This window comes from Phascolarctos cinereus, unplaced genomic scaffold (genome assembly GCF_003287225.1).
Source record: "Phascolarctos cinereus isolate Bilbo 61053 unplaced genomic scaffold, phaCin_HiC Scaffold_5;HRSCAF=322, whole genome shotgun sequence".
Lineage (NCBI taxonomy): Eukaryota > Metazoa > Chordata > Mammalia > Diprotodontia > Phascolarctidae > Phascolarctos > Phascolarctos cinereus.
The window spans coordinates 46,563,026-46,586,680 of NW_027555958.1; the positions used below are offsets into that span (position 1 = coordinate 46,563,026).

Here is a 23,655-nt window from a genome sequence, read left to right on the forward strand (position 1 = left end):
ACCTAATAACAAGGTGTTCAATTTGGAGCCCTGCCCTACAAAACACCCCAGGAGGAACTGGATTAAAATATAATTGGGAATATAGTTAAATATAATTGGAAAGCATTTAGCAGAATAAATAAAAATACAATATAACACAGATAATGTTGATTTGTGGTTTTCAAAGTCAATGCTCTTTGAGTTTGGTACCACTGAGTAAGGTAGCGGTTAATTCACTCAGTAGTTACAGAAATGTTCTGGCCAGTGTAGTAATAAAGATTTCCAACCAGGGAGTTCTAATGAGGATCACTGTCAAAACCAGCAATAGAAGTGAGGCAGACATCAGGGCAGAGGCTTGCCCAAAGTAACCTGGCAAATGAGGGCAGGATTCAATGTCCACTTCCACTAATTGGTCAGTATAATCTTCAGCATCCCATGGAGAGAACCAGTGACTAACCCAACCACCAAGATGACAAACTGGACCAACAGAAATCCTGCCTAGGCATTACACTTACTGTACTGTAGCATCACAGAACCTGAAAGTTGGAAGGGACCTCAGCAACCACGTAGTCATACCCATACATGAAAGAAAACTCCCCAAATTCAATCAAAAGAGTTAATTGGATTATTTGCTTTTTCCACACCTGTCACATTTCTCTGTCATGAGTCATGCTTTTCCAAAGCAAATTCCCTGATGCGGTCAGATCATAGATGTAGAGCTGAAGGAGTCATCAGAGGTCATCTAAATCCTACCCCTCAGCTGTACAGATGAGCAAACTGAGGCCCAGGGCAGTCAAATTACTTGCCCAATGACAGAGGGTCTGAACCCAGGCCTGCCAAGTCTAGAGATACTTCTCCTTCTATGCTCCCACACAATCGCCTTCACCCCAATTTCAGGAAGGGGTGCTACGTCTGAAGAGGAGAGATGCACTAGAAAGGTCCACCCCCAGAGGTCTGATTTTATAGCTACACCTTGTATGCTCTACCTCTCAGATGCCATGCTGCACACATAGCAGGTGCTTAATAAATGCTTATTTAACCAGCTAAGAAATGCTGAGGACCCAGAGGGAAGTGCTCTCTGTAATCAGAAAAGTTTCAGGGTTGTCTATGGCAGTGCTACAGGTTCCACAGTAAAGAAGATGGTGTGTGACATAAGCAGACCTGGAAAAGTCATATAAAATGATAAAAATGAACTCATAGAGAGGACATTGCCTGAACCCCGGGTAAGTACAATGATCACTACCAGCCCGAAGGAGACAAGCCCCTCCCCCCCTTCCTGTGCAGAGAGGGGGCACTACAGGTGTCAATCATTCCCTGCAGATACTGTCAGAATTGTGCTTTGGCTGAACTGCATTTTTCCCCCTCTCATTTTTCTTCTTTGCTGGGCTGAGGTGGGGGGAAGGATATATTTGGAAATAAAGAAATGCAAAAAAATTCCCTAATTTTACTTAAAGAGAAGAATCCTGAGCACATAAGCACTTTCACATGCAGGCAGGAAGAGGCAGGACAGGGAGGGACAGAACACATGTGCTCCAATGAGTCACCAAGGACCATGACTTCATTGGTGCAGGAATCACCACTTCCCCCAATACAAATGGCAGTCCACAGAGTTAGGGAGTTGCCTGAGGCTCTGGGAGGCCCCACGATGGATCCACGTCTCACACACTTAGTGTCAGGAGCTGGACCTGAAACCGGGTCTTTTCTTCCTGATGCCACATCCAGAGCTCTCCCCACGCTGACCTGCTACCTCTTGTCTTAATGGGCAAAGCAAAAAGGGAAGGCAGGGATCGGAACCAACACATTCCCGGCCCGGGATCTTTACCATCCAACAGACAACCCTGGGAGGACATGAGAAAAGGGCCCTGCTGGGGTGACAGTCCAATGAGGAGACGGGCATCCTTGTCACCCAGCATGGGCCCTCACACTTCCCGTGTTCCGGAAGGCATTCCCGTCATCTGCGCACAGCAGATGCTCATGCCAGCCTGAAGAGCTGTCCCCTCTTTTTCTCCACCGATGACAAGGCAGTGTGGGGCAGGGAGGTGGAGTCAGAAAACCCAGGTTCTAATCCCACCCCAGCCACTCAGCCCTCCTGTGCCTGGGCTATGAAATAAGAGGGGCTGGATTAGAGGATGAGTGGGGTCCCTTCCAACTCTAAATCTGGGCTCACACGGCCCCTCCTAGAGCTGCCCTGCAACTGCTGAGGTGACCTGCCCATTACCCCAGCTGTAGATGGGGGAAATATTAGCCTGGGGAAATACAAAGTCTATGGGGAGAGCTTGTTTTCTTCACTAAAACAGCAAGGAGATGGGTTCTCTCTGTGCATCTCGCCTTCGTGTCATTCCTTTCACAGAAGACACTTCTCACTTCAGTGAGAACCCTATGTCTTAGGAAGTATATTCTCAAGGTATCTGAAGTGTATTTGCCAAGCAATCCATAAAAATCCAAATTTATGTTCACAAATTTATAAAAATGGAAAAATAAATTAGGGCAAATCAGAAAAAGAGGTGCATAAATATGTGGAGCTAGAGGACACAACTGGGCCTGTAGTCAGGAAGACCTGAATTCAGATCCAGCCTCAGATACCAGCTGTGTAACCCTAGGCAAGTCACTTAACCTGTTTGCCTCAGTTTCTTCAAGGGTAAAGTAGGGGTAATAATAGCGTTTACCTCATAGGGTTGCTGTGAGGATCAAAAGAGATAAGATTTATAAAGCGCTTAGCAGAGGGCCTGGCACACAGTAGGTGCTTAATAAATGCTTGTTCCCTTCTCTTTCCTTCAGCCACAAAACAGTTGACTTGAGGGTTAAATATGGACTAAGGGACAATAGTACTGTAAAGCACCACCCTCCCTGCTCTGGTTATGGGAAAAGAGTCAACATAGGCACATTCCAGGGATGGTCGGCCAGCAAATTATATGCAAGGGGATGGGGAAGCTAGGGGACAATCCCTCCCCAGAAATGCCGGGCTGGCTCACCTAGCGCTGGACTCGGGCCACGATGCTTAGATGGAGCCGAGGCTTATAAAATTAAAAGGGAGAGAGGGACGTGGTGAAAGGAGAGACGGGGTGGCCTGAGGGTATTCTTCCAGCTTGTGCGCCTCAGTGATGCTACACATCTCAGCCCAAACTTGCTGAGCTGGCTTTTGGAGGGCTGCCGGGAAGGTTCTCTGCTGATCCAGGAGACTAGACTACCTAGCTTAAGAATCTGTCCCTCCGCCCTGAAGCCCTGTCCACTGGTAGAAGAAAGAGCAGCTCAGGCTAGAGAATAGATGATTACCTCATAGGTGCTCAGGAGCACGTGAAAAGAGGAGTCCTTTTTCAGATCTTGCTGCAGGTGAGCTCTCTCTTCCTTGTCACCTGTGTATACTTTGCAGGAAAGGCCAGGAGCAAATCTAAATCCAAGAAAGGGACATAGCAAAGGAAGAGATCAGTATTTAGGTGCCAAGGGCAGGCTGCGCTGGAGGAGAGAACACAGCCTTCTCAGAAGTATCCCAAGCCAGGGGTACCTCTTGGTGTCCAAGCCCTAAGATAAGAAACCCTTCAGATTGCTCAGCTCTTATATGATAACACAGATGTCATCATAAATGACACTGAGTGCTTCTCAAGCAAAATACCTGTTAAACCTTCCAAAATCCTTCACAGGTAGACATGGTGCATCTTAAAGAAGAAAACCAGAGATTCAGAAGATGACTTAACATTAGGGCAAGTCCATGAACAACTCAGGGCCAACCTGCACATCTAGGAGGGTCACAGGCCAGCCCTAGACGCTGACAGCTCCCTCCCTTTGCTAGTTACCCCACAGTGCCTCCACAAGACAGGCTAGTTTCTGGTTTCAGCAAAATGGCCAAATATTAAAAATGACGTCCATTTCCCAGCCCCAACAAAAGCCAACACATTCCACCTTTCTCCTTCTCTATTCCAGTACTGCCATCCTAGTCATTAGCATACTATGATAAAATCATAATAAGCCAAAAACATAATTTTTGCCTACTGCAGATTTTTGATACATGCCTATTACCAAGGAAAAAGCCTCAAGGTAACATATTTCAAAAGATTAAAAGGTTACCGTTACTTTTAGCAAACTGGGATTTTGATAGCACATACCTCTCCATTTCCTCCTTCCAATTGCTCAGAACAGACAAGGGACAAAGAATCAGGAATGGTCCTTTCTTCTTTAAACCTCCGGTCAAGTAAACGAGAAGAGCAATAGTCTGGAAAAGGGAGGGGGGAATATCTTTATCTCCCCTGCCCCATCCACACACAACAACTACCAAGCTCCCATGACCAATGCCCAGTTACATTCTGTCACAGAAGGACTGAGCTGTGCCATACTTCAAGCTTTCTGAGCAAGTATACTGGGTACCGCCTGTGGACAAGTGGACTCTCCTGGTCTGATGAGGCCAGAGGACCACCCCAGGATGCATGACAGAGAACAAGTCATCCTGGTCAGGCCACCACCTTCTAGTCACGGAGTAATCATCGACACTCCATAGTGACAAGTTCAGCTTGCTCCAGTTTTTTAGGCTGTGCTGTAGCTGCCTCCACCTCTACTCAGATGGCAAGGGCATTATGGGAAATGCATGGTATCATCCATTTCCTCTGTCCCTTCTTAGCATAACAAAGAAACGTGAAAACACTGCTGATATGTGGTTTAGAGACCAAGCACAAAGGAAAGGCCATGGAAAAAAAGCAGATGGGGAGTCCCCAAAATCTTAGGGCAGATGCTTGGTCTCTAAACCAGGCTTCTGCAATGTTCTCGCTGCATGCCGCACTGAGATTTTTGGGACACCCCGTATTTTGGAAAGAACTGCCAAAATAAAAGCTCACAAGGGACACATTTGGGAGTATAGATCCCCCTCCCCAACAACTTTATTGGGTCCCTTTAATAAAGTGTTTTGGCTCAGAGCTCTGCCTCAGTTTTCTTTTACTCATTCAGAGTGATTTTTGTCCCCATACCCTAAGACTGAGAAGTCAGCAGAACAGAAGGAGCTAAGCCTTTGGAAATAAGTAAAGATGGTTCTGATGATAAAGCAGAGATGGGCTCTGAAATTGCCCCTTCTATTAGCAGGAAATCCCCAGGAAAAGATCTTGTTTAATTCAATTTGTTTTTAATTGGCTTTCACTCTGGCCTAGCCAGTTATACCATAGTGTTTAGGGAAGTTGGATAATTAGGAATATTCTGTAGGCAGGATCAGAGGATTGGGGAATAAAAAACCCTGAGCCTGGATCATGATCTCACAATGAGCCACTTGTCGGTCATAAGACAATGGAGATGTCTCAACAGAAACTCATCTTTGTGACCAGGAAAACAACCCAAATCTCACCTCTTTTTGTGGAAGTATCCTCGGCCTCATCTCTGTATATAGAATCACAGCATGTTGAAATAGAAAGGGCCTGAGGCAGCTAGGTGGCGCAGTGGATAGAGCACCGGCCCTAGATTCAGGAGGACCTGAGTTCAAATCCGGCCTCAGACACATAACACTTACTAGCTGTGTGACCCTGGGCAAATTACTTAACCCCATTTCCTAACCAAAAAAAAAAAAGAAGTAGAAGGGGCCTAAGAGACATCAATTCCAAATCCCTCAGTATGCAGATGATGGAATAAGGCTAACGAGATTAAATAGCTTGCCCAAGGTCACTAAGTAACAGAGACAGTAGCTGTTGCTCATTCAGGATCACAGAATGCCAATAATATCTGTAGGGTTTTCTTGGCAAAGATACTGGAGAAGTTTTGCCATTTCCTTCTCCAGATTAAGGCAAACAAAGGTTAAGTGACTTGCCCAGGGTCATACTGCTAGTAAATGTCTGAGGCTGGATTTGAACTCAGGTCTTCCTGACTCCAGGGCCAGCGCACTATCCCGAGTCACCTAGCTGCCTTTAGTTCTCTTACTCCAAAAGACCCCTTACAACTCTAAAACTGCAGGCTCCCACTGCCATTTCTCTAGTATGCCAATTAGCTGTTAGTGCTGGCACAAACCCCACAAAGTTTGTTGTCCTTTTGTAAGTTTGGAGTCTCAAAAATAAAATAAAATAAAAATAGAGATAGCTCGTGGGTTAGTCACAGATGCTTACCTGGCACGTCTTACCCAGGCCCATTTCATCACCAAGAATGCAGCCATGCTGAAGCTGAAAACACTGCACCAGCCAGTTGACTCCAGCCAGCTGATAGGAGCGCAAATGAATCCCTACAAACAGAAGTCCAAGTTGAACAAGTGCTTTTATTTAATCTTTATGACATATGACAGCAGAGAACTACAGAAAAAAGCCCCAAACCCAAGCTTCCCAATTCACAGAACAAGTGGCTCTATCATTTGTGGGAAATGATTATTGTTTAAGCATTTAATTTTCAAAGTGCCAGGACCTCACTTTTTCTCATCTGTAAAATTAAAAGGTTGGACCAGATGACCTCAAAAGTCCCATCCTGCCCTAAATCATCTAGGCTATCAAAAGAGCATTTTATTCATCTTTCCACTTAAAGCCAGTAAGGGTACATCAATATTTCTACACTCACAGGCTGGAAGCCAAGCTGTCTCTCAAGCTAATACGGATTCGTTCCTCCACTTATTAAGCATCAACTATGTATAAATTGAAGATCTAGAAAGATAATAAGATAGTCCCTGGAGCGATATTCACCAAAAAAAAAATCAGAAAGGGGAAAAAATAAAAACAAAAAACTCTGAATACCATGTAGCATAATAAACCAGACTTTCTTCCAGAGAAGAACCAAGGAAATGTACCTGCCCCTTACCTACAAAAGTAGGGAACTCTGAGGGTATAATGTTGCTTGCCCCATCAGATAGATTTAAATTGGTGGTTGGTTTTGTTGAATTGCTTTTTTTCCTCTTTCTTTTAAAAAATCTTTGTTATAAGGGTTGACTCACTGGGTGGGAGATGGGGGAGGGATACATTCAAAAATGAAGCAATATCAAAACAGAAGATATTAAAAAGTAAGATTTTTTAAAGGGAGGAAAAAATACAGTCTCTGCCTTCATAAAATCTTCTAGGAGGGAAGATGCTATACAAACACAAATTTATAAATATGATGGCCATGGATGCTTTCTTGTTTAAAAGCAGCCATCTAAATGAGATCTGGCCCCACTGACCTGAAAAAAAAATATGCCAGATCTTGCAGAAACATCTTCCCAGAAAGTTTGCTTTTAATGAAATAGAAATTACAGTACAGGCTGCACTCAATTCTCTGTGGTAATGGGGAAGAAGGAAAACATAAATAAGTGAATCACAAATCCCCAGCACTACCACCATTCCCCAAACCTAATTTGAAGCAATTATTACAATCGATCTCCTTTTGATAAAAAAAACAAAATCAAAAATACCTTCTACTGACACAATCTGAAAAAAAAAACAAGCTGGTTTGAAATTTCTTCTTTTATTTCCCTCCCAACTCCACAACTGGAGTATATGCTAGGGAGCAGTGAAACAGGCAAAAGAGGAGGCAGCAGGGGTATATTCAAGGAGATGCAAGGGGCTTTCATCTTTAGGAATCTCGCTGAGCCTCGATGACCTTTCACATATCCCCACTGGGACGCTGATCAATGTGCAAAGGGCGCCTGGGAACTCTGTAAGTGATTATCATAATATCTTGATCATCATTTATATGATGATGCACTGAGAACAAAAGAAAAGAGATAAACAGTCCAAACGCAGCCCAGGCGCCCTGGAAATGTTTTCTGCTTTGGCTTTTTTAAAGGTCTAGAGGACGGCCTCTAGCACAGGCAGCGGACAACAGAATCTCACAGCATCAGAAACTGAGATGTGATGATAATGACCCATGAAGGGAATGCCCACATCAATGAGATAACACATCCACTAAAGCATACATAGTCGTCGTCATACATAATTATCCTCATGCAAGAGCATATTTGGGTGGTTTTGTGTAGTTTACAAAGCATTTTTGCACCCATTACTTCATTTAATCTTCCCAGAAAGTTTGTGAAATACAAAAGGTGGGGGGAGTGGAGAGGAGCATCATTATTCCTATTTTCTCAGTGAGGACACTGAGGTTCTTGTGCCTTGTCCAAAATCACACAGCCAGGAAGTCCAGGGCTCAAACACAGGCTGCCTAACTCCAAAATGAGAACACTTAGGTAGAAAACAGATGCAGTCAAGAAACACTAAAGTCCTGCCTTCTACAGAAAGCCTTTCCCAATCCCTCCTAATTCTGTTGCCTTCCCTCTGTGGATTATTTCCTATTTATCCTGTATACAGTTTGTTTGTATTTACCTATTTGTTTTTTGTCTCCCCTATTAGTCTGGGGAGCTCCTTGAGGCTAGAGAGACTGTCTTTCCCCTCTGTATCACCAGTGTTCCTGGGACACAGTAGGCACTTAATAAATGCTTACTGACTGACATTTTTTTTTCTGGTGAAGCAATTGGGGTTAAGTGACTTGCCCAGAGTCACACGGCTAGTGAGTGTTATGTGTCTGAGGCCGGATTTGAACTCAGGTCCTCCTGACTCCAGTGCTGGTGCTCTATCCACTGTGCCACTTAGCTGCCCTGACTGACATTTTAAATCACCAAATATTTTAGTGTCTATTCTGTTCAAGACGCTGTGCTGGGCTACAAATAATACACCTCGCCACAGGTACTTACACACAGACACACATAGATAAGTCAACACTATACACTCATATAGCAATAACAAGAAGAGATAGCTATAGATACGCACACATACAAGTGGAGGCCTACAGATTTAAACTTGAATTTCCCCTTATTTATTCTCTTGATTCACCCCCCCCCGATGGATTTACTTTTAAAAGAAAAAAAGAAGTGTGCTTGTTGGTTTTTTATGTCTTACATTTACATGACACTCTACTGTTTTAAAATGCTTTTACACTCTGGCCCTGGAGTCAGGAGGACCCAAGTTCAAATATGACCTCAGACACTTGACACTTACTAGCTGAGTGACCCTGGGCAAGTCACTTAACCCCAACTGCCTTGCCAAAAAGCAAAAAATAAAATAAAATAAAATACTTTTACGAGCACTGTCATTTCTGAGTGTCAATAGCAACCCTGTGAGGTAGGAGAGGCAGGCATTACTACCCTTGTTTATATGGCAAAGATCCAAATTTCAGATCTGTTGTAGCATATCTGGGGAAAACGCAATGCAATGAACTACACACCTTGTTAGGTACCTCCAACACATACCAATCATCTATCTAAGATAATTTTAACGACAGGAAATTAAAAGGCTTTTGCATAAATAAAATTAATGTATCTAGGACAAGGAAGGAAGTGGTTTAATTGGGTAAAAATCTTTGAATCAAATATCTCTTATAAGAGTTTGTATCCAAGACATAGAGGAGATGGAAATATATAAACAAAAGCCATTCAAAAGAATTGGAAACAACTAACAACCATATAAAAGAATACTCCAAATTATTAAGAGAAATATAAATTAAAGCAGTCCTTACACTTCAAACCCAAGAAATTGGTAAAGATGACAAAATACAGGAAGAGACTGTGTTGGAAAGGTTGCCTGAAAACAGGCACAATAACATTGCTGGAGGGGCTGTGAATTAGTACAACCATTCTGGTAAGCATTTTCAGATTACACAAATGAAATGGTTAAAATGACCACATACTTTGACCTAGAGAGCTTTCAAGGATAGGTACATACCCCAAGGAGGTCAGTAACAAAAAGAAAGGCCCCATATACCCAAAAATATTTTTAGCAGCATTCTTTAGTCAGAGTAAAGAAATGGAAACAAAGTAGATTTCCATCCTGAGAATGGTTAAACAAATTGTGGTACATGAATGTAACGGAATATTACCACGTAAGAAACAATGATCACAATGAATCCAGGAGCATGAACTTACATGAACTGAAGCAAAGTGAAGTAAACAGAGCGAGGAAGACAAGATACACAGGAACAGTAAATGAAAAGAAGCACAAAACAACTGGAAATTAATGAAGCAAAGTTATTAAGAATAAGCTTGGGCCCAAAGAGGAGTTATAAGAAAACAACTCCCTTCTCCACCCCCCACACTCTGTGTGGAACATCGAATAGACAGACAGAGGGATAAAAGTGCATGCTGATTTGCTGAGTTTTCTTTTTTTAAAAATTCTTTTATAAGAATGGCTCTCTAGGAAAGGTCAGGTTAGAGGGGAAGGTAGGATACAGGGAGAAGTCTCATTGATGTAAAAACAAAAGATGTCAAAAAAAATCTATTAAAGTAAGATCAATTCTTGTGAGGCAGATGAAATGCTAATATCTTCTTTTTAAAAAATTACTAGTGGGGCAGCTAGGTGGCGCAGTGGATAGAGCACGGGCCCTGAAGTCAGGAGGACCTGAGTTCAAATCCAGCCTCAGACCAAACACTTGACACTTACTAGCTGTGTGACCCTGGGCAAGTCATTTAATCCCAATTGCCTATAAATAAATAAACAAACAAACAAACAAATAAATAAATAGTTGCTAGATCGAGTATTTAATCAAAAACTTATTAGGTGCCAGACACTATGCTAATCCTAGGGATACAAAGACCCTGCTCTCAAAGAGTTTATGTTCTGTTGAGGAAGTCAAAATGCACATGTATAAGTATATATAGAATAAATACAAGGTAGTTTCATGTAAGATAGTGAGGAAGGAAGGGCTTTAGGGCTCTGTCCACAAGCTTGTCACTTGGCTAAAGAGCCACGGAGCTCACCCTTCTGACCACCTGTATTCTGCCCTGGTATGTGCAAGGGCTGCTTGGTTTGTCTCTGGCTAATGCTTTGGACTCTTTCAAGTAAGGGCCAGAGACACACAGTCATGACCACAAAAAATGGCCATTTGTGGAAAATCCCTAAGGATAGTCAAGAACCGTGGCTGCACTCCAAATAGAGCACGCACCTTTATTAACTCTGTCTTGCTTCCATTCAAGAGAAGGAATGGAAGTCCTAGTTAAAGAGACCCTGGGTCAGTGAACAAGCCCACGACAGGTGGGTGGTTTTCCACCTACTCAATGAAGGGCTCATTCTTAAGATGACTTTTCCTAATACTGACCAAAGTCTCCTTCTCATGAAAAGCCTTTCTCGAGTTTTGGGGAAGTGGCCCAGACGTCCCGCCTTAACTTTCTAAACTCTCCTTCCAACTTGCCAGGCCATTAGGGCTGAAGTACAGGAGGCTAAGTATGAGCATTCTGCTCCAAAGGTGGGTTTCTTTCCTTCCCCCCAAAATGACTACGTGCACATTGCAAAAGGTCTGGGTCTTTGCCCCAGATGACTGCACCTCGCTTGCCAATTTCAAGAAGAGCGCTAAGCCTGGAAGCCTGGGAAGACGAGAGCAGGGGTAGAGAGGGAGAGAGGGAAAGGGAGGGAGGAAGGGGGGGGAGGGAGAGAGGGGGGGAGGGAGAGGGAGAGAGACGGAGAGGGAGGGAGAGGGAGAGGGAGAGGGAGAGGGAGAGGGGAGAGGGAGAGGAGAGGGAGAGGGAGAGGGAGAGGGAGAGGAGAGGGAGAGGAGAGGGAGAGGGAGAGGGAGAGGGAGAGGGAGAGGGAGAGGGAGAGGGAAAGCTGATCAGTTACAGATAACGCGAGACTTCCTTGCGGAAGGAAAACTGACTACAAGTTAGCGGCTCTCAGACACCACGTGAGCCCGGGCCTCACTAACCTGTCAAACCCCATTTCCTCAAATCCTCCTCCTCAACTCGGGCTGCCTTGGGTGGGAGTTTATTCTGCAGGGCCTGTAAGAAGGCGGACATTTCGTCCGAGAACTCCCCAAGAAACTTTCCAGTCAAGATGCAGCGGCGAGGGCGCGAAAGCAAGCCCCCCGGACTGGCGGTCTTTGGGGAACGCGCTGTCATTGGCTGCCCGGGCCATAACGCGGCTCCCCATTGGTTGTCTCTAACTAGTTCTCCCTCCCTCTGCCCTGCCCTGGCTCCGCCTCTCTGTGACCTCATTTTTCCCCTCCCACCAGGGAAGAAGATATCGCGGCTTCTGATTGGCTGGTGGCTAGCGGCAGCTGATTGGTGTTTGTCCGGCTGCAGGAAAGGTATGCGAATCCTGAGCGAATATTGAAACAGGTACACGTTGGGAAATGCTCTCAGCGTTCCGGGGTCAGCAGCTCAGGCTGCCGTGCGCCGGCAGCTGTGTCTGGCTTGCAGCAGAGGCTTCGGGCTGGTCTTTGCTTTTAGAGCATACGAACAGGGCCTGCTGATTGCTAGTAGTTGCCTTTGTGTTTGGGCTCAAGATTACCCGTCGTTCAACCTTTACTGAAATAGATCAGAACTGAGTTTTAGGGGATCACCGAAAGCAGGGGAGTTCCGCCGCTCTGACTAGAGAACTTTGGAAAGAAAACAGGGGTGATACCGAGGAAAGATTACTTGTAGAGAGTCTTGGGCCAAAAATAGGTATTATTCCTTTTTTGTGGCGTCTTTCCTCCACCCAACCTCTGGGAAAGTGCTTAAATAACAAAGTCACGGGACATTCTGGTTGATGAAATCCTTACCAGGAGTTTGTCAGCTAGAGAGATTGTTGGCAGCGTGAGCCTCTGTATAGACGCATGTAACACATATAAACCAGACCTCTATTTTTAAGGGTGTAAATGTGTCCTGAAACCAAAAAGTTTGTGACCTGCTGGTGTAGTAGAAAAAGAATCTAACTAGGACGCGTAGGTGGGTACTACTTTTGCCCCCACCACCATGTTAACCCTGGGGCAAATCATTTTACCCTCTGCACCTCGGTTTACACATTTATAAAATAGGGATAGTAATGCCATTCCCTATAAAGGAGGAGGAACCTCCGGAGACCCAGTCTGAGCCAACCCAGATACCCATACTTGGGATATATCTAACTTCTCTGAGTTGATGGGTATGAGGGACTTCTAAAGAAACAAGGGACACAGTAGCCTGTCAGACTGGAGATTAATTCAGTCAGATTTTTTTAGAGGCAATGTAGATCGAAAAACCTGTCTATTATGTCTTTCCCTCACACACAGCATGTGAAAGCCTGGAGAGTAAATAAAAGAAACTGGAAGAAGCATGTATATGTATAATATTCAAAATCATTTCACATCCACTATTTCATTTGATTCGGGAGACAACCATAAAGGAGGCAGGACTGGTATTATCTCCATTTTATACATGTATAAACTGAGATGCAAAGGGTTAAATGATTTGCCCAAGGTAACACAGTGGTCAGGCCAAAACTAGAACCCAACTGGGTCTGTCCTATTCCAATTCCTTTTCTACCACACCAGCGGTTCTCAAACTTTTTGGTCTCAAGACTCCTTTACATCCTTGAAAATAGAGGACCCTTCAAAAAGCTTTTGCTTATATAAGTTATACCTGTCTATGTTTTATCATATTAGAAATAAAAATGGCTTAGTAGTATTGTGAAAATAGTTTTGGCCTCCCAATCCTCTAAAAGCATTTTGGCAACTCCTAGAGATCCCCAGACCACATTTCGAGGACCACTGTTCAAACCATCCTGCTTTAAGCAAAAGGAATCTTTTTCAAAATAGTATTTTTGTCATTGTCATGTGTTTGTCTTGTATTTATGTCATATATGGCCATATATTTCAATGGATATTGTCTATCACATGCTAGACACAATATAATGTATTGTACATTTTATTACAGTGTAACAACATGCAAAAAATATTTTTAAAAATAGACCCTGCCTGAGAGCTTATAACACAAATAGACAAACCAAATATACAGGTGAAGCAATTAGTGAACAAAACAGCATCATGGACAGTCATAATGGAGTACAAATGATACAGTGTAACCAGGTTGATAAGGCAACCAGCCCTTGAGGCAGGCAGCCCATTATACTTTTGGAGAGCTCTAATTGTTAGGAAGTTTCAGCAGGATAGTCTCTCTTCCTATAGCTCCACCCTCATTCTGCCCAGTGGAGTGAAACAAAAAGACCTGATGGCCTGCAAATATTTAAAGATGAAGATTATTTCCCTCCCATCTCTCCCAAGTCTTCCGTTCTTCCCCAGGCTAAGCATTTCCAGTTCATAAAGTCACTGTTTTACCTCAGTAGCCCCTCTATTCTAACCTGTGCCTGAACAAGGGTCCTTGCTACAACATAGCCCATAAATGATCATTCAGTTTCTTAACCCAATATTTGTTTCCATATGTATTGTTCTGAATCCCCTCATCATATCATTCGCTTTTCCCTGAACGTGCTTCAATTCACCAATGTCCTTTCTAAAATGCGGCAAACAGAACACTGCATTCCAAATGTTGCCTGACTGGGCAATAACAATCGTTTCAATTGGTCATTATTGCTCTTCCCAATTGCATTATTGTGGTCACTTGGCAACTTTCATGTAAATAATCTCATGCTTTTCCGTGTTCATCATATTTGTTGTTTCTTATAACAAATATTTCACTGTATTCATATAACACAGCTTGTTTTAGCCATTCCTAATCGAAGGACCAGTGCTTTGTTTCCAATTTCTTGCTACTACAAAAAGTGCTGCTTTCAATGTTTAGAACATATGAGCCTTGTTTGTTTTTTTGCTTGTTTGTTTGTTTGTTTTTAAATCATTGACCTCTTTGGAGTAGAAGCCTAATAAAATCTCTAGGTCAAAGTTATGGGCACATTAGGCACTTTCTTTGCTTAATTTCAAATTGCTTTCCAGAACGGTTGTACTAATTCAAAGCTCCACCAATGCATCTGTTATCTTTGAGACAACCCAGGCACAGTGGAACAAGTGACAGAGCTGGGATCAGAGGCCCTGGGTTCAGATTCAGCTCTGCTACTTAATTCTATTCATCCTGGGCATATCACTTCACCTCTCTTGAGATTCTCATTCTTTTTATCTGTCGAAAGAGGGAACTAAACCAAATGATTGCTAAGGTCCTTTCTAGCTCTTTCTATCCCCAAGCCACCCCATTAACAGATATTTTAATTTGGCTGGTTGGCTTATAGAGGTGAGAGAGAGAGAAAGAGAGAGAGAGAGAGAGAGAGAGAGAGAGAGAGAGAGAGAGAGAGAGAGAGAGAGAGAGTGAGAGAGAGAGAGCATGCTCCATACAAGTCAGGAAAGCCAGCCTATCTGAAGTGTGTGTGCGCGTGCGCGCGCGCACACACACACACACACACACACACACACACACACACACACACACACACACACAACACACACACACACACACACACACGTGCGCGCGCGCCACCCTAAAGGAAAGACAAGAAGATTGCATATGCCAGGCAAGATAAGCCACCTTCATCACTTTGACAGCATTTCTCCTCAGACCCTGAAGGGGGCAGCCCAGGACCCTTGAGCCCAAGAGTCTTGGGAATGGCAGTGTCCCACAAACCGTCCTATCTACTTGCAGCCCAATTCCTGTAGCCATCATTGAGGGGAGAAATCATTGTGGAGAGGGGGCCCACCTTCCTTATTGCCACCAGCAACAACTGCTGACCGACTGCCAACAACAGGGATTGAGGCAGTGGTAGCCCCCACCCTCTAGACCACCATTTCTGCTTCTAGCTCAGCCCTCCCTCACAACCATCACCTGGGGAGAAGGGGTCAGCCATCCCTACCAGCTGCCAACCAGCTACCATTCACAGGGCAGGAAAACCAGCAAGGTGCCCAAAGGGAGAGGCAGGAGGCTGTATGTGCCGGGAACAAACCACTCCACTACTTTGACCACCATCGCCTGCTCCCAACCTGATGGGGCCAGCCCAGGATCCTGAGCCCAAGAGCCTTGGGAACATTTCCAGCCCAGTGTCATCAGACATCATACTGGCAAAAAACCCCTGGGGAGATGCAGCCTGGTGACTGCTCCTGCTGGCATCATTGCCTTAGTTGAGGGGAAGGAATTGTTGCCACCAAAGTCCACATCAGAAACTGGTGTGATTTCCTCAGTGGAAATGACATGAAAAAAGGGCATCACCATCTGCTTTGACATCCCACCCTAAGGACCATGGGACTTTTCCATCTGACTTGTAGCTGAATCTTTTGATATATCTTATCTCCCCCATTAGAAGGTGAGATGCTTGAGAGGAGAGATTATCTTCCTTTTCTATTTGTATGCCCAGGAATTGGCATAGTACTTGGTATACAGTAAGCACTTAATAAATGCTTTATTCATTCATTCATATGGACAAAGAATAGATTGTTCCCAGGAGATACAAATTCTTTGACCTTCAAGCCTTTGAGTGACTGCTAACCTTCTAGATTTCCTAGGGAGACTTGGCAGGACTGAAGACTACTGATGGATTTGTTTTCTTTGCGTTGAATACCTAGAATCCTAATTATCAGTTGTGCAAGATTGTCTATAAATTATTTTGTTACTTTTCTAAATCTGAGATTTCATCAATGTAGGTGCTACCTCCTACAGTTGTAACCTGTCTGTGACTGCCCGTCCTATGGGACTTTCATTTGTATCTTCCCATAAAGGACTGCAATATATAATTTTAATTACAATAAATGCTTTTAGGTTTGACACATTGATGGATTTTTGACTTCATTGATGTGGATGTACTCCCGCCATTGATGCAGATGGCAATCAATCCATGCCCTGTGTGACTCCCATCCATATCATCTTAGGGAATCTACCCAGTGTGCTGGGTGACACTGTCATTTAGTTCTCCTGACATTTCATGGATACCAGAGGTCGGTCTGTCTGTCTCTCTATACACACACACAAACACACACATGCATGGGCATACAAAGAGTATCCCAAAAGTCTTGGTTTAAAGCTTTCATTGATTAGAACTACACTAAGACTTTTGGGACGCCCTGTGTGTGTATAAATACGTACATACACAGGCATATATATATGTATACCTGTGTGTAATGTAATTACACATGTATGTGATGCATACATATGTGTTTACATGGCCTGGTGTGTGTATCTTTTTATTATTAACTATGAATAATGGTAATTTATTCAAAGAAGTATTTTTTAGTGCCTTTTATGCTCCTAACACTATGCTGGACACTGAAGGTAGTCCAAAAAAATGTAAATATGGTCTCTTCCTTTGATAATTTTATAGTTGAGACCAAGAGAGAAGACGTATGTGTGAAAGAATTAAAATAATAATACGAATAGCCAACATTTCTATATACCTATCACGTGCCAAACATTTTGTTAAGCACTTTACAAATATTATTCGATCCTCATAATAACCCTAGAACCCCATTTTAAAGATGAAGAAGCTGAGGCAAACAGAGGTTAAGTGACTTACCCAAGGTCACACAGACAACATATGATCAAACACGCAAATGAGCAATGTAAATAGCAAGTGCCGTGAGAGTTCAAAGAAAGGCGAGATGATGGTGAGCGAGGCTGATCCTTTGATCTGGGTCTTGAAGGAGAAGGAGATTTTGGATGGCCATCAAGGGGACAAAGGTGCACTACTAGATGCACATGTGCTCAAGTGGAGAAAATGCAATGGGTACAACGTGCTCCAGGTACAGGGAGGTCAGCTTGGCTGGAGTGGATTATTTCTGTTTGGAAATAGTAGGAAGCAAAAATCAATAAGGAGAATGGAGCCAACTCGTGGAGGACTCTGAGTGCCAGACTGAGGATTGTGGGCATTTTCTGGCAAGTAGTTAAAGTGGTTTTGATGGGGTGATAGGACCTGGACCCTGAATTTTCCCATACATCTTCAGCTGCCCAGATCACTGGCTTCTTGCCCATCCCAACCCACTTTGATTACTTAATTATTTTACCTGATACTCCTTAATCCCATCTAGATCCTTTCACTGTTGCACCTGGGCCCCACCCCACCCCCAGACTATTTACCACTCCTTAGTCGCATCCAAATCTACTTGTAGTATTTTTTTGTGTATATGTATCACTTCCATCCTCATCAAATCCAAAGTTTCACTAGCAACTTTGTTGGCTCCTATTGGCTTTACAATGCTGCAGATTCACTGAGAATCTAGCCGCTTCTGTTGGTTGGCTACTTGGACTGAAAAAAAAAGGCTTGAGTGGTTGAATTGTTTCAAGACAGACACCCCTGTACCCTTACATTTCAGGGTTCCCAGCACCCCAACCCACAACAGCTTTAGACCAAGGGATAACATGAAGAAGGTATTTGACACCAGTATTTCCAATAGGTAAATCAAAGATTATTAATGTAGCCCTAGGCAGCCTTACCTGAGTGTCCAGAGAGGTGGCCGTCCTGCCATGCTTCGCCTTGGTCAGATTACATCCAAGGTTTTATGTCTAGTTTTGGGGCCCCATTTTCTAAAAGACACTATCAAGCCAAAAAACATTTGGAAGACTTGGGGGAAGGAGCATGAAAACAGTATTCAAGTGTTTGACAAATTGTCCTTCTCAAGAAGGATTAGGCTTTTTCCTTTGATTGAGATTAGATTTGAGATAATGATCAAACCAAATGCTGTATGTGTGTGTGTGTGTGTGTGTGTGTGTGTGTGTGTGTGTGTGTGTGTGTGTGTGTGTGTGTGTAGTTGATCAATCAGATTTCGGTTTGAATTAAATGAAAACTTTCAAACAAATATTTACTTCACGTCATCAAGGCTGATGTTTAAAAAAAACATTTTGATAGCTGTGTTGTTCATTCCTTTCAGTTGTGTCAAACTCTCCATGACCCTATTTGGGTTTTTTTGCAAAGATACTGGAGTGGTATGCCATTTCTTTCTCCAGCTCTATATTTCAACATAATTTGTTGCCTTTGTAATTTTATATATTTTATTTTATGCATTTAAACATTACTCAGAAAAGGGGTCCGTAGGTTTCATTAGACTGCCGAAAAGATCTGTGACACAAAAAAAGGTCATAAGAGTCCCTGAAATACAATTAACCAAAAATGAAATGAGCTATCTTGAGAAGCAGTGAGTTAGTTACCCTTCCCCATTTGAGTAAAGGCTGTATAACACTTGTCAGGGATGTCATAGTGAAAATTTTTCTAAATAGAATGATGAACTATATGGCCTCCGTGGTCATTTCAAGACTGATTCTGTAATAGCTTGCCAGGGGAAAAGGCTAAGTGAATTAGAAGGCATGAGAAAATGCTGGGGTATTGATAATAGAAATGCAGAAGAAGAGATTAATTTGTTTAGTTTCTATGCACAGTACAGAGAAATTCTGAGTAACAAAATGGTAGATCAGGAGAAGAGATGAATGAAGAAAGTGACCAGCAAGTTCATGACACAGGAAAGAGACAAGAGTTAAAATTAGCAAGAATTCATAGTCCATAGCTTTTGATTCAGTTCAACCATAAGAAAAATGATTATTTTTTTATATTAATAACCAATTTTATAACCAAAAAGATTTCTTTTTACGTCCTTATGAAGGACAGGGCTGACAATGAGACATTTTCCTCAATCTTGGGTAGGATGGCTTAGTTCTGATTAAAGGGTCTGATCTAGGTGAATTCTGGCCAATTGTTCAATTCAGGTATGACTGGGTGGAGGGATAGATCCTTTTTTTTTCCTTCATTTTTTTTTGGTTGATCTTTTTTGGAGTCAATTGGGGTTAAGTGACTTGCCCAGGGTCACACAGCTAGTAAGTGTTATATGTCTGAAGTCGGATTTGAACTCAGGTCCTCCTGACTCCAGTGGGGTGGTGCTCTATCCACTGAATTACCTAGCTGCCCCAGGATAGATCCTTTTGTATAGATTTGTGGAGTGATCTGGGTGTGGAGATGAGTCTCTTTGTCCCAGAGCAACAATCAAAGTCTTGTGTATGTGTGTGTGTGTGTGTGTGTGTGTGTGTGTGTGTGTCCCATCCCCTCATTAGAATAAGTCTACCTTTTTTTTCCTCCAAATTTATTTATTTATTTATTTAGAGAGAATCATTTCACATTTTTGTCAAAATATGATCTATATTATCACCTTTACTAATTCTCTGTCTTCCATGTGGTCAGTCTTTGTGTCTCCAGGGAGAATCTTCCTATATCTAGGGCCCTCTATCTAAGAACCAAGGTCTTTTGCTTGGGGGATGAGAGAGAGCACACAGGACAAGGTTCCACCAGGTAGAAGCTGGGTGAGTGAGTCTTTGACGGTGTCCCATGCATTCCACTATTAACATTCTTCAGGGAAAGATACTGATGCTAGCCCCATGATCTGGGCAAATCTCTGAATATTTCTGTAGAGTCCACAGTTGGCAGAGATGTCATCACTATGAAATGTGAGTGGATTTACATGGAAACTTTTCCCTTTTTCGCCCAGCCATTATCTGGATTTAACTGTGTAGTGTTTTATCTATAATTATACTTATGCCTTGTATTCGGAATGCAATGATGTCACTAGGTAATAGATGTGATTGTCATTACTTTACTCCCAAATCTTCTCCTCTTCTTAACTTTCCTGTTGATAATAGGGTACCCCCGTCCTCTTAGTCACCCCAGCTCACAACCTAGATGTCATCTTCGACACCTCACTCTCCTCTTACCCCCCACATCCAATCTGTTGCCAAGGCCTTTTGATTTTACGTCATAATATCTCTTCCATATGCCCAATTCTGACCACTGATATCTGCCACTAGCCTGATGAAGGCTCTCATTCCCCTACACCTAGGCTATTTCAGTAGCCTGCCGAATGATTCCCCTGCCCAAAGTCTCTCCACACTCTAGTCTGAATATCACCTCTGTTCAGCTGTCAGATTGATCTGCCCCAACCTCAGGTCTAACCATGCCCTTCCCCTTACTTCTCTCATTACATAGACACCATTGGTTCCCTGTTACCTCCGGGGTCAAATATAAAATCCTCTCTTTGGTGTTCCAAATCCTTCAGTGTCTCTGGGAGAAAGAGTGAGGCTGAAGACTTCGTACAGCTCTACCTCACTTAAATCCAATTCATGTGCAAGTCATCACATGTGCATGACATTGGTCTTCTACCTTCTCCAGGAAGCCTGCCCTGATCTTTTATTTTAGTGCCTTCCCTCTGTTAATTATTTCCTACTTATCCTGTGTGTAGTTTTCTTTGTCTGTTTGTCTGTTGCCTCCCCCATTAGATTGCAAGGCCCTTGAGGGCAAGGGCTGTCTTTTGCCTCTTTTTGTATCCCCAGAGCTGAGCACCGTGACTGATTGATTGCTTAGTGGATGCAAGGGAGGTCAGTCAAGGCTTAATGGATATAGAGATGGGCCAAGGCTGTAAGAAGAGGCTTCCTGGAGGAAGTGGTCTGAACTGGGCTAGCTCAGTGAGCTTTTTTTAAGGGACAGTGAGATAATTACTCTTTGGAGCTCTTTACTTTCTTAGTGTTGGGGTTCCCGATTTCCCTTCTATCCAGCCCTGGGACTAAACCAAATCTGCCCTCCCCCCACCCTCGTCCCACATCCTGTACTAAGGTTTGTGTTGGTGACAATGTAGGGCTGTGTCTTTTCTGAATGCACAAAGATGCACAGTTGCATGACTAGTGCTAGTGATTCCAGGATCAGAGGAAGCTGCTCCACTTTTGACTGGGATACTATATGTCCTTGTGGAATATCACTTGGAGCAGCAAGGTGCTTATTATCTATGAAGCCTCAGCCCCAAACCTGGGTCCTCTTAAGTCCACCTTTCATTGTAATATTCATTCTCTCATTGTTGAGTTGATTTCCATCTATCAGGGACAATCCCTTTCCCAATAGTATTTAAGCATTCAGCAGACACCCCCCCCAAAAAAAAACCACCTCAATTTATTATTTGCTAACCATAATTAATAAATTAATTATTAATTACCCAGAAACTGTGTCTCTCAGACTCTTCATTCATCTCAACCAACTCTATGCAAGGCACTGTGTAGGTTAGCAGAGATGCTTTGATGCTTCACAAATTCTGCCTGAGCCAATACTCCAAAGCCTTTCCAGCTACATAATGTCTGCCAAGCTTGTGCTTTGTTGGGATAGCCTTCCTTAGGGACCTGAGGGTCAACTCCACACTATCATGTGGTATATCAGGGGAGGACCAAAGTGTAGGGCATGCAAAGACTGAAATTAAATAGTTCCTGCCCTCAAGGAGCTTACAATCCAATGAGGTGAAGGGAAGGTGGATAAGATGTGTACTCAAATAATTGCAAATCTTCTGGAGGAAGTAGGACTTAAACAGGGGATAGGATTACTTGCCTATGATCAATGAGAGCCAGAGGGATTTGAGGTTAAGGCTGGTCTTTAACAGAGAAAAAAGGGAGCAGCTAGGTGGTGTAGTGGATAGAGCACAGGCCCTGTAGTCAGGAGGACCTGAGTTCAAATGTGGCCTCAGACATCTAACATAACATTGCCTTAGCCCCCCCCCAAAAAATAGTAAAACAACAACAGAACTGGGATTTACATTCCCTTTGGGTAGAGCACCCCGCAGGTAAGAGTGTGATACTGTATGTGGACAGAGGGAAGGAAGGGAAAAAAACCCATGTTGCGTAACTGGCCAGTTAAAGTTTGGTCCTCAGTGAGGTAGCTCCTTTTCTACTCACAGAGGTTGTGCTTTATCCTTCGTTCTCAAACAGGACAGTGATATCAGGGAGGTGATGCCAAGACATGCAAGTGAATTGGATTTCAGTGAGACAGGGCCGTGCAAAGTCACTAGCCTCACTTTCTTCTCTGGAGCCATCAGAGTCCAGGGGCCACATAAACATCAGAACAACTGAAGACGACCCAGGACTTCTTTTTTCTTTCTTAAAGACCAGCGCCTTAACCCCAAATCACTCTGGCTCTTAGTGTTTGGCCGACGATAGGTCCCAGCCCAAGCCCTACTTGGTCATCATTTGGGTCCTGGTTGGCTCAGAATGAATATAAATAGCACTTGTTTCTGTTTTGCCCAGAAACCCTGAGGGTCTTTCCCTTCAGATCATTTTTTTTTACTAGGTAAAGAGGCCGTCCTCTGCCTCATTTCTTATTAAGCCTTAATCATTGAATAGGTATTGCCTCAGTCAAACTGAGACCTCTTAAAGACCTTAGCTTGAAAAGGCCAAGGTCCCCCACTGCATTCTGGGCCATCTCCAGTTGTCCTGATCTATATCTGGCCTCTGGACCCAGAGGAGAAAGTGAGGCTGGTGACATTTCACAGCCCTCCCTTAATTCAATTCACTTGCATGTCGTGACATCACCTCCCTGCAAAGGACAAATAACAACCATTACTTGCCTATAGGAAATCTTCCCCAAAGCCTATTCTGTAATGAATCAGTGAGCATTTATTAAATACCCATTATGTGCCAAGCACTGTGCCAGGCACTTGAGTTACAAATGCAAAGACTGAAATGATCCCTACTCATGAAAAGCTTACACTCTAATGGAGAAGATGCTAAATACATATTATATGTACATAATTCATCTATATATGTACATAGAATAGATATAAAGTGAATAGAATCACAGATTTAGAGCTGGAATACATACAAATAAATATAATGTAGTAAAATACAACATAATTTGGGAGGGAAGGCACTGGCAGCAGGAAAGGCTTCATGAATTAAGTGTGTCTTGAAGAAAGAAAGGGACTGTCTAAGAGATGAGGAAAGAGTTCATCCCAGACATAAGAGACAGCCTGTGCAGATACAGCAGTGGGAGATGGAGTGTTGTGTATGAAAACAGAGAAATCCGGTTTGAATGGATTGCAGCATGCAGAAGGGGTGATTTGAAGACATGTTATTGATCAAATTTATGGACCTCCTTAGATAATACTTGAAGGTATCCATCTAATATAAACAATATAAAATAAACCTTTAAACCTACAAATATAACATATCTTAAGAAACCAGATTCATTGGAATCTTGGCACATTGGAAATGTGAAGTCCTTTATATGAGTTTTTTTAAAAAATCATCTACTCTCCCAGGAG

General features: G+C 43.1%; 2 protein-coding genes across 3 annotated transcripts in view; one reads left to right on the top strand and one right to left on the bottom strand.

Moving 5' to 3' along the window:
* The window catches only part of CHD1L (chromodomain helicase DNA binding protein 1 like), a 55,780-nt gene extending 44,004 nt beyond the window's left edge, over nucleotides 1-11,776 (bottom strand). Inside the window, 4 exon segments of the mRNA XM_021003446.2 lie at nucleotides 3,253-3,367; nucleotides 4,080-4,186; nucleotides 6,048-6,160; nucleotides 11,584-11,776. Coding sequence (XP_020859105.2) covers nucleotides 3,253-3,367; nucleotides 4,080-4,186; nucleotides 6,048-6,160; nucleotides 11,584-11,776 — 528 coding nt within the window.
* Nucleotides 11,777-11,905: 129 nt separating this feature from the next.
* FMO5 (flavin containing dimethylaniline monoxygenase 5) overlaps nucleotides 11,906-23,655 on the top strand; it is a 70,937-nt gene continuing 59,187 nt past the window's right edge. Inside the window, exon 1 of one of the 2 annotated variants that reach the window (XM_021003461.2) lies at nucleotides 11,906-11,964. The gene's annotated coding sequence lies outside the window, so the exon portion shown is untranslated. Of the gene's footprint in view, nucleotides 11,996-23,655 lie in introns of both variants that reach the window. The other variant, XM_021003503.2, reaches the window with a different exon arrangement.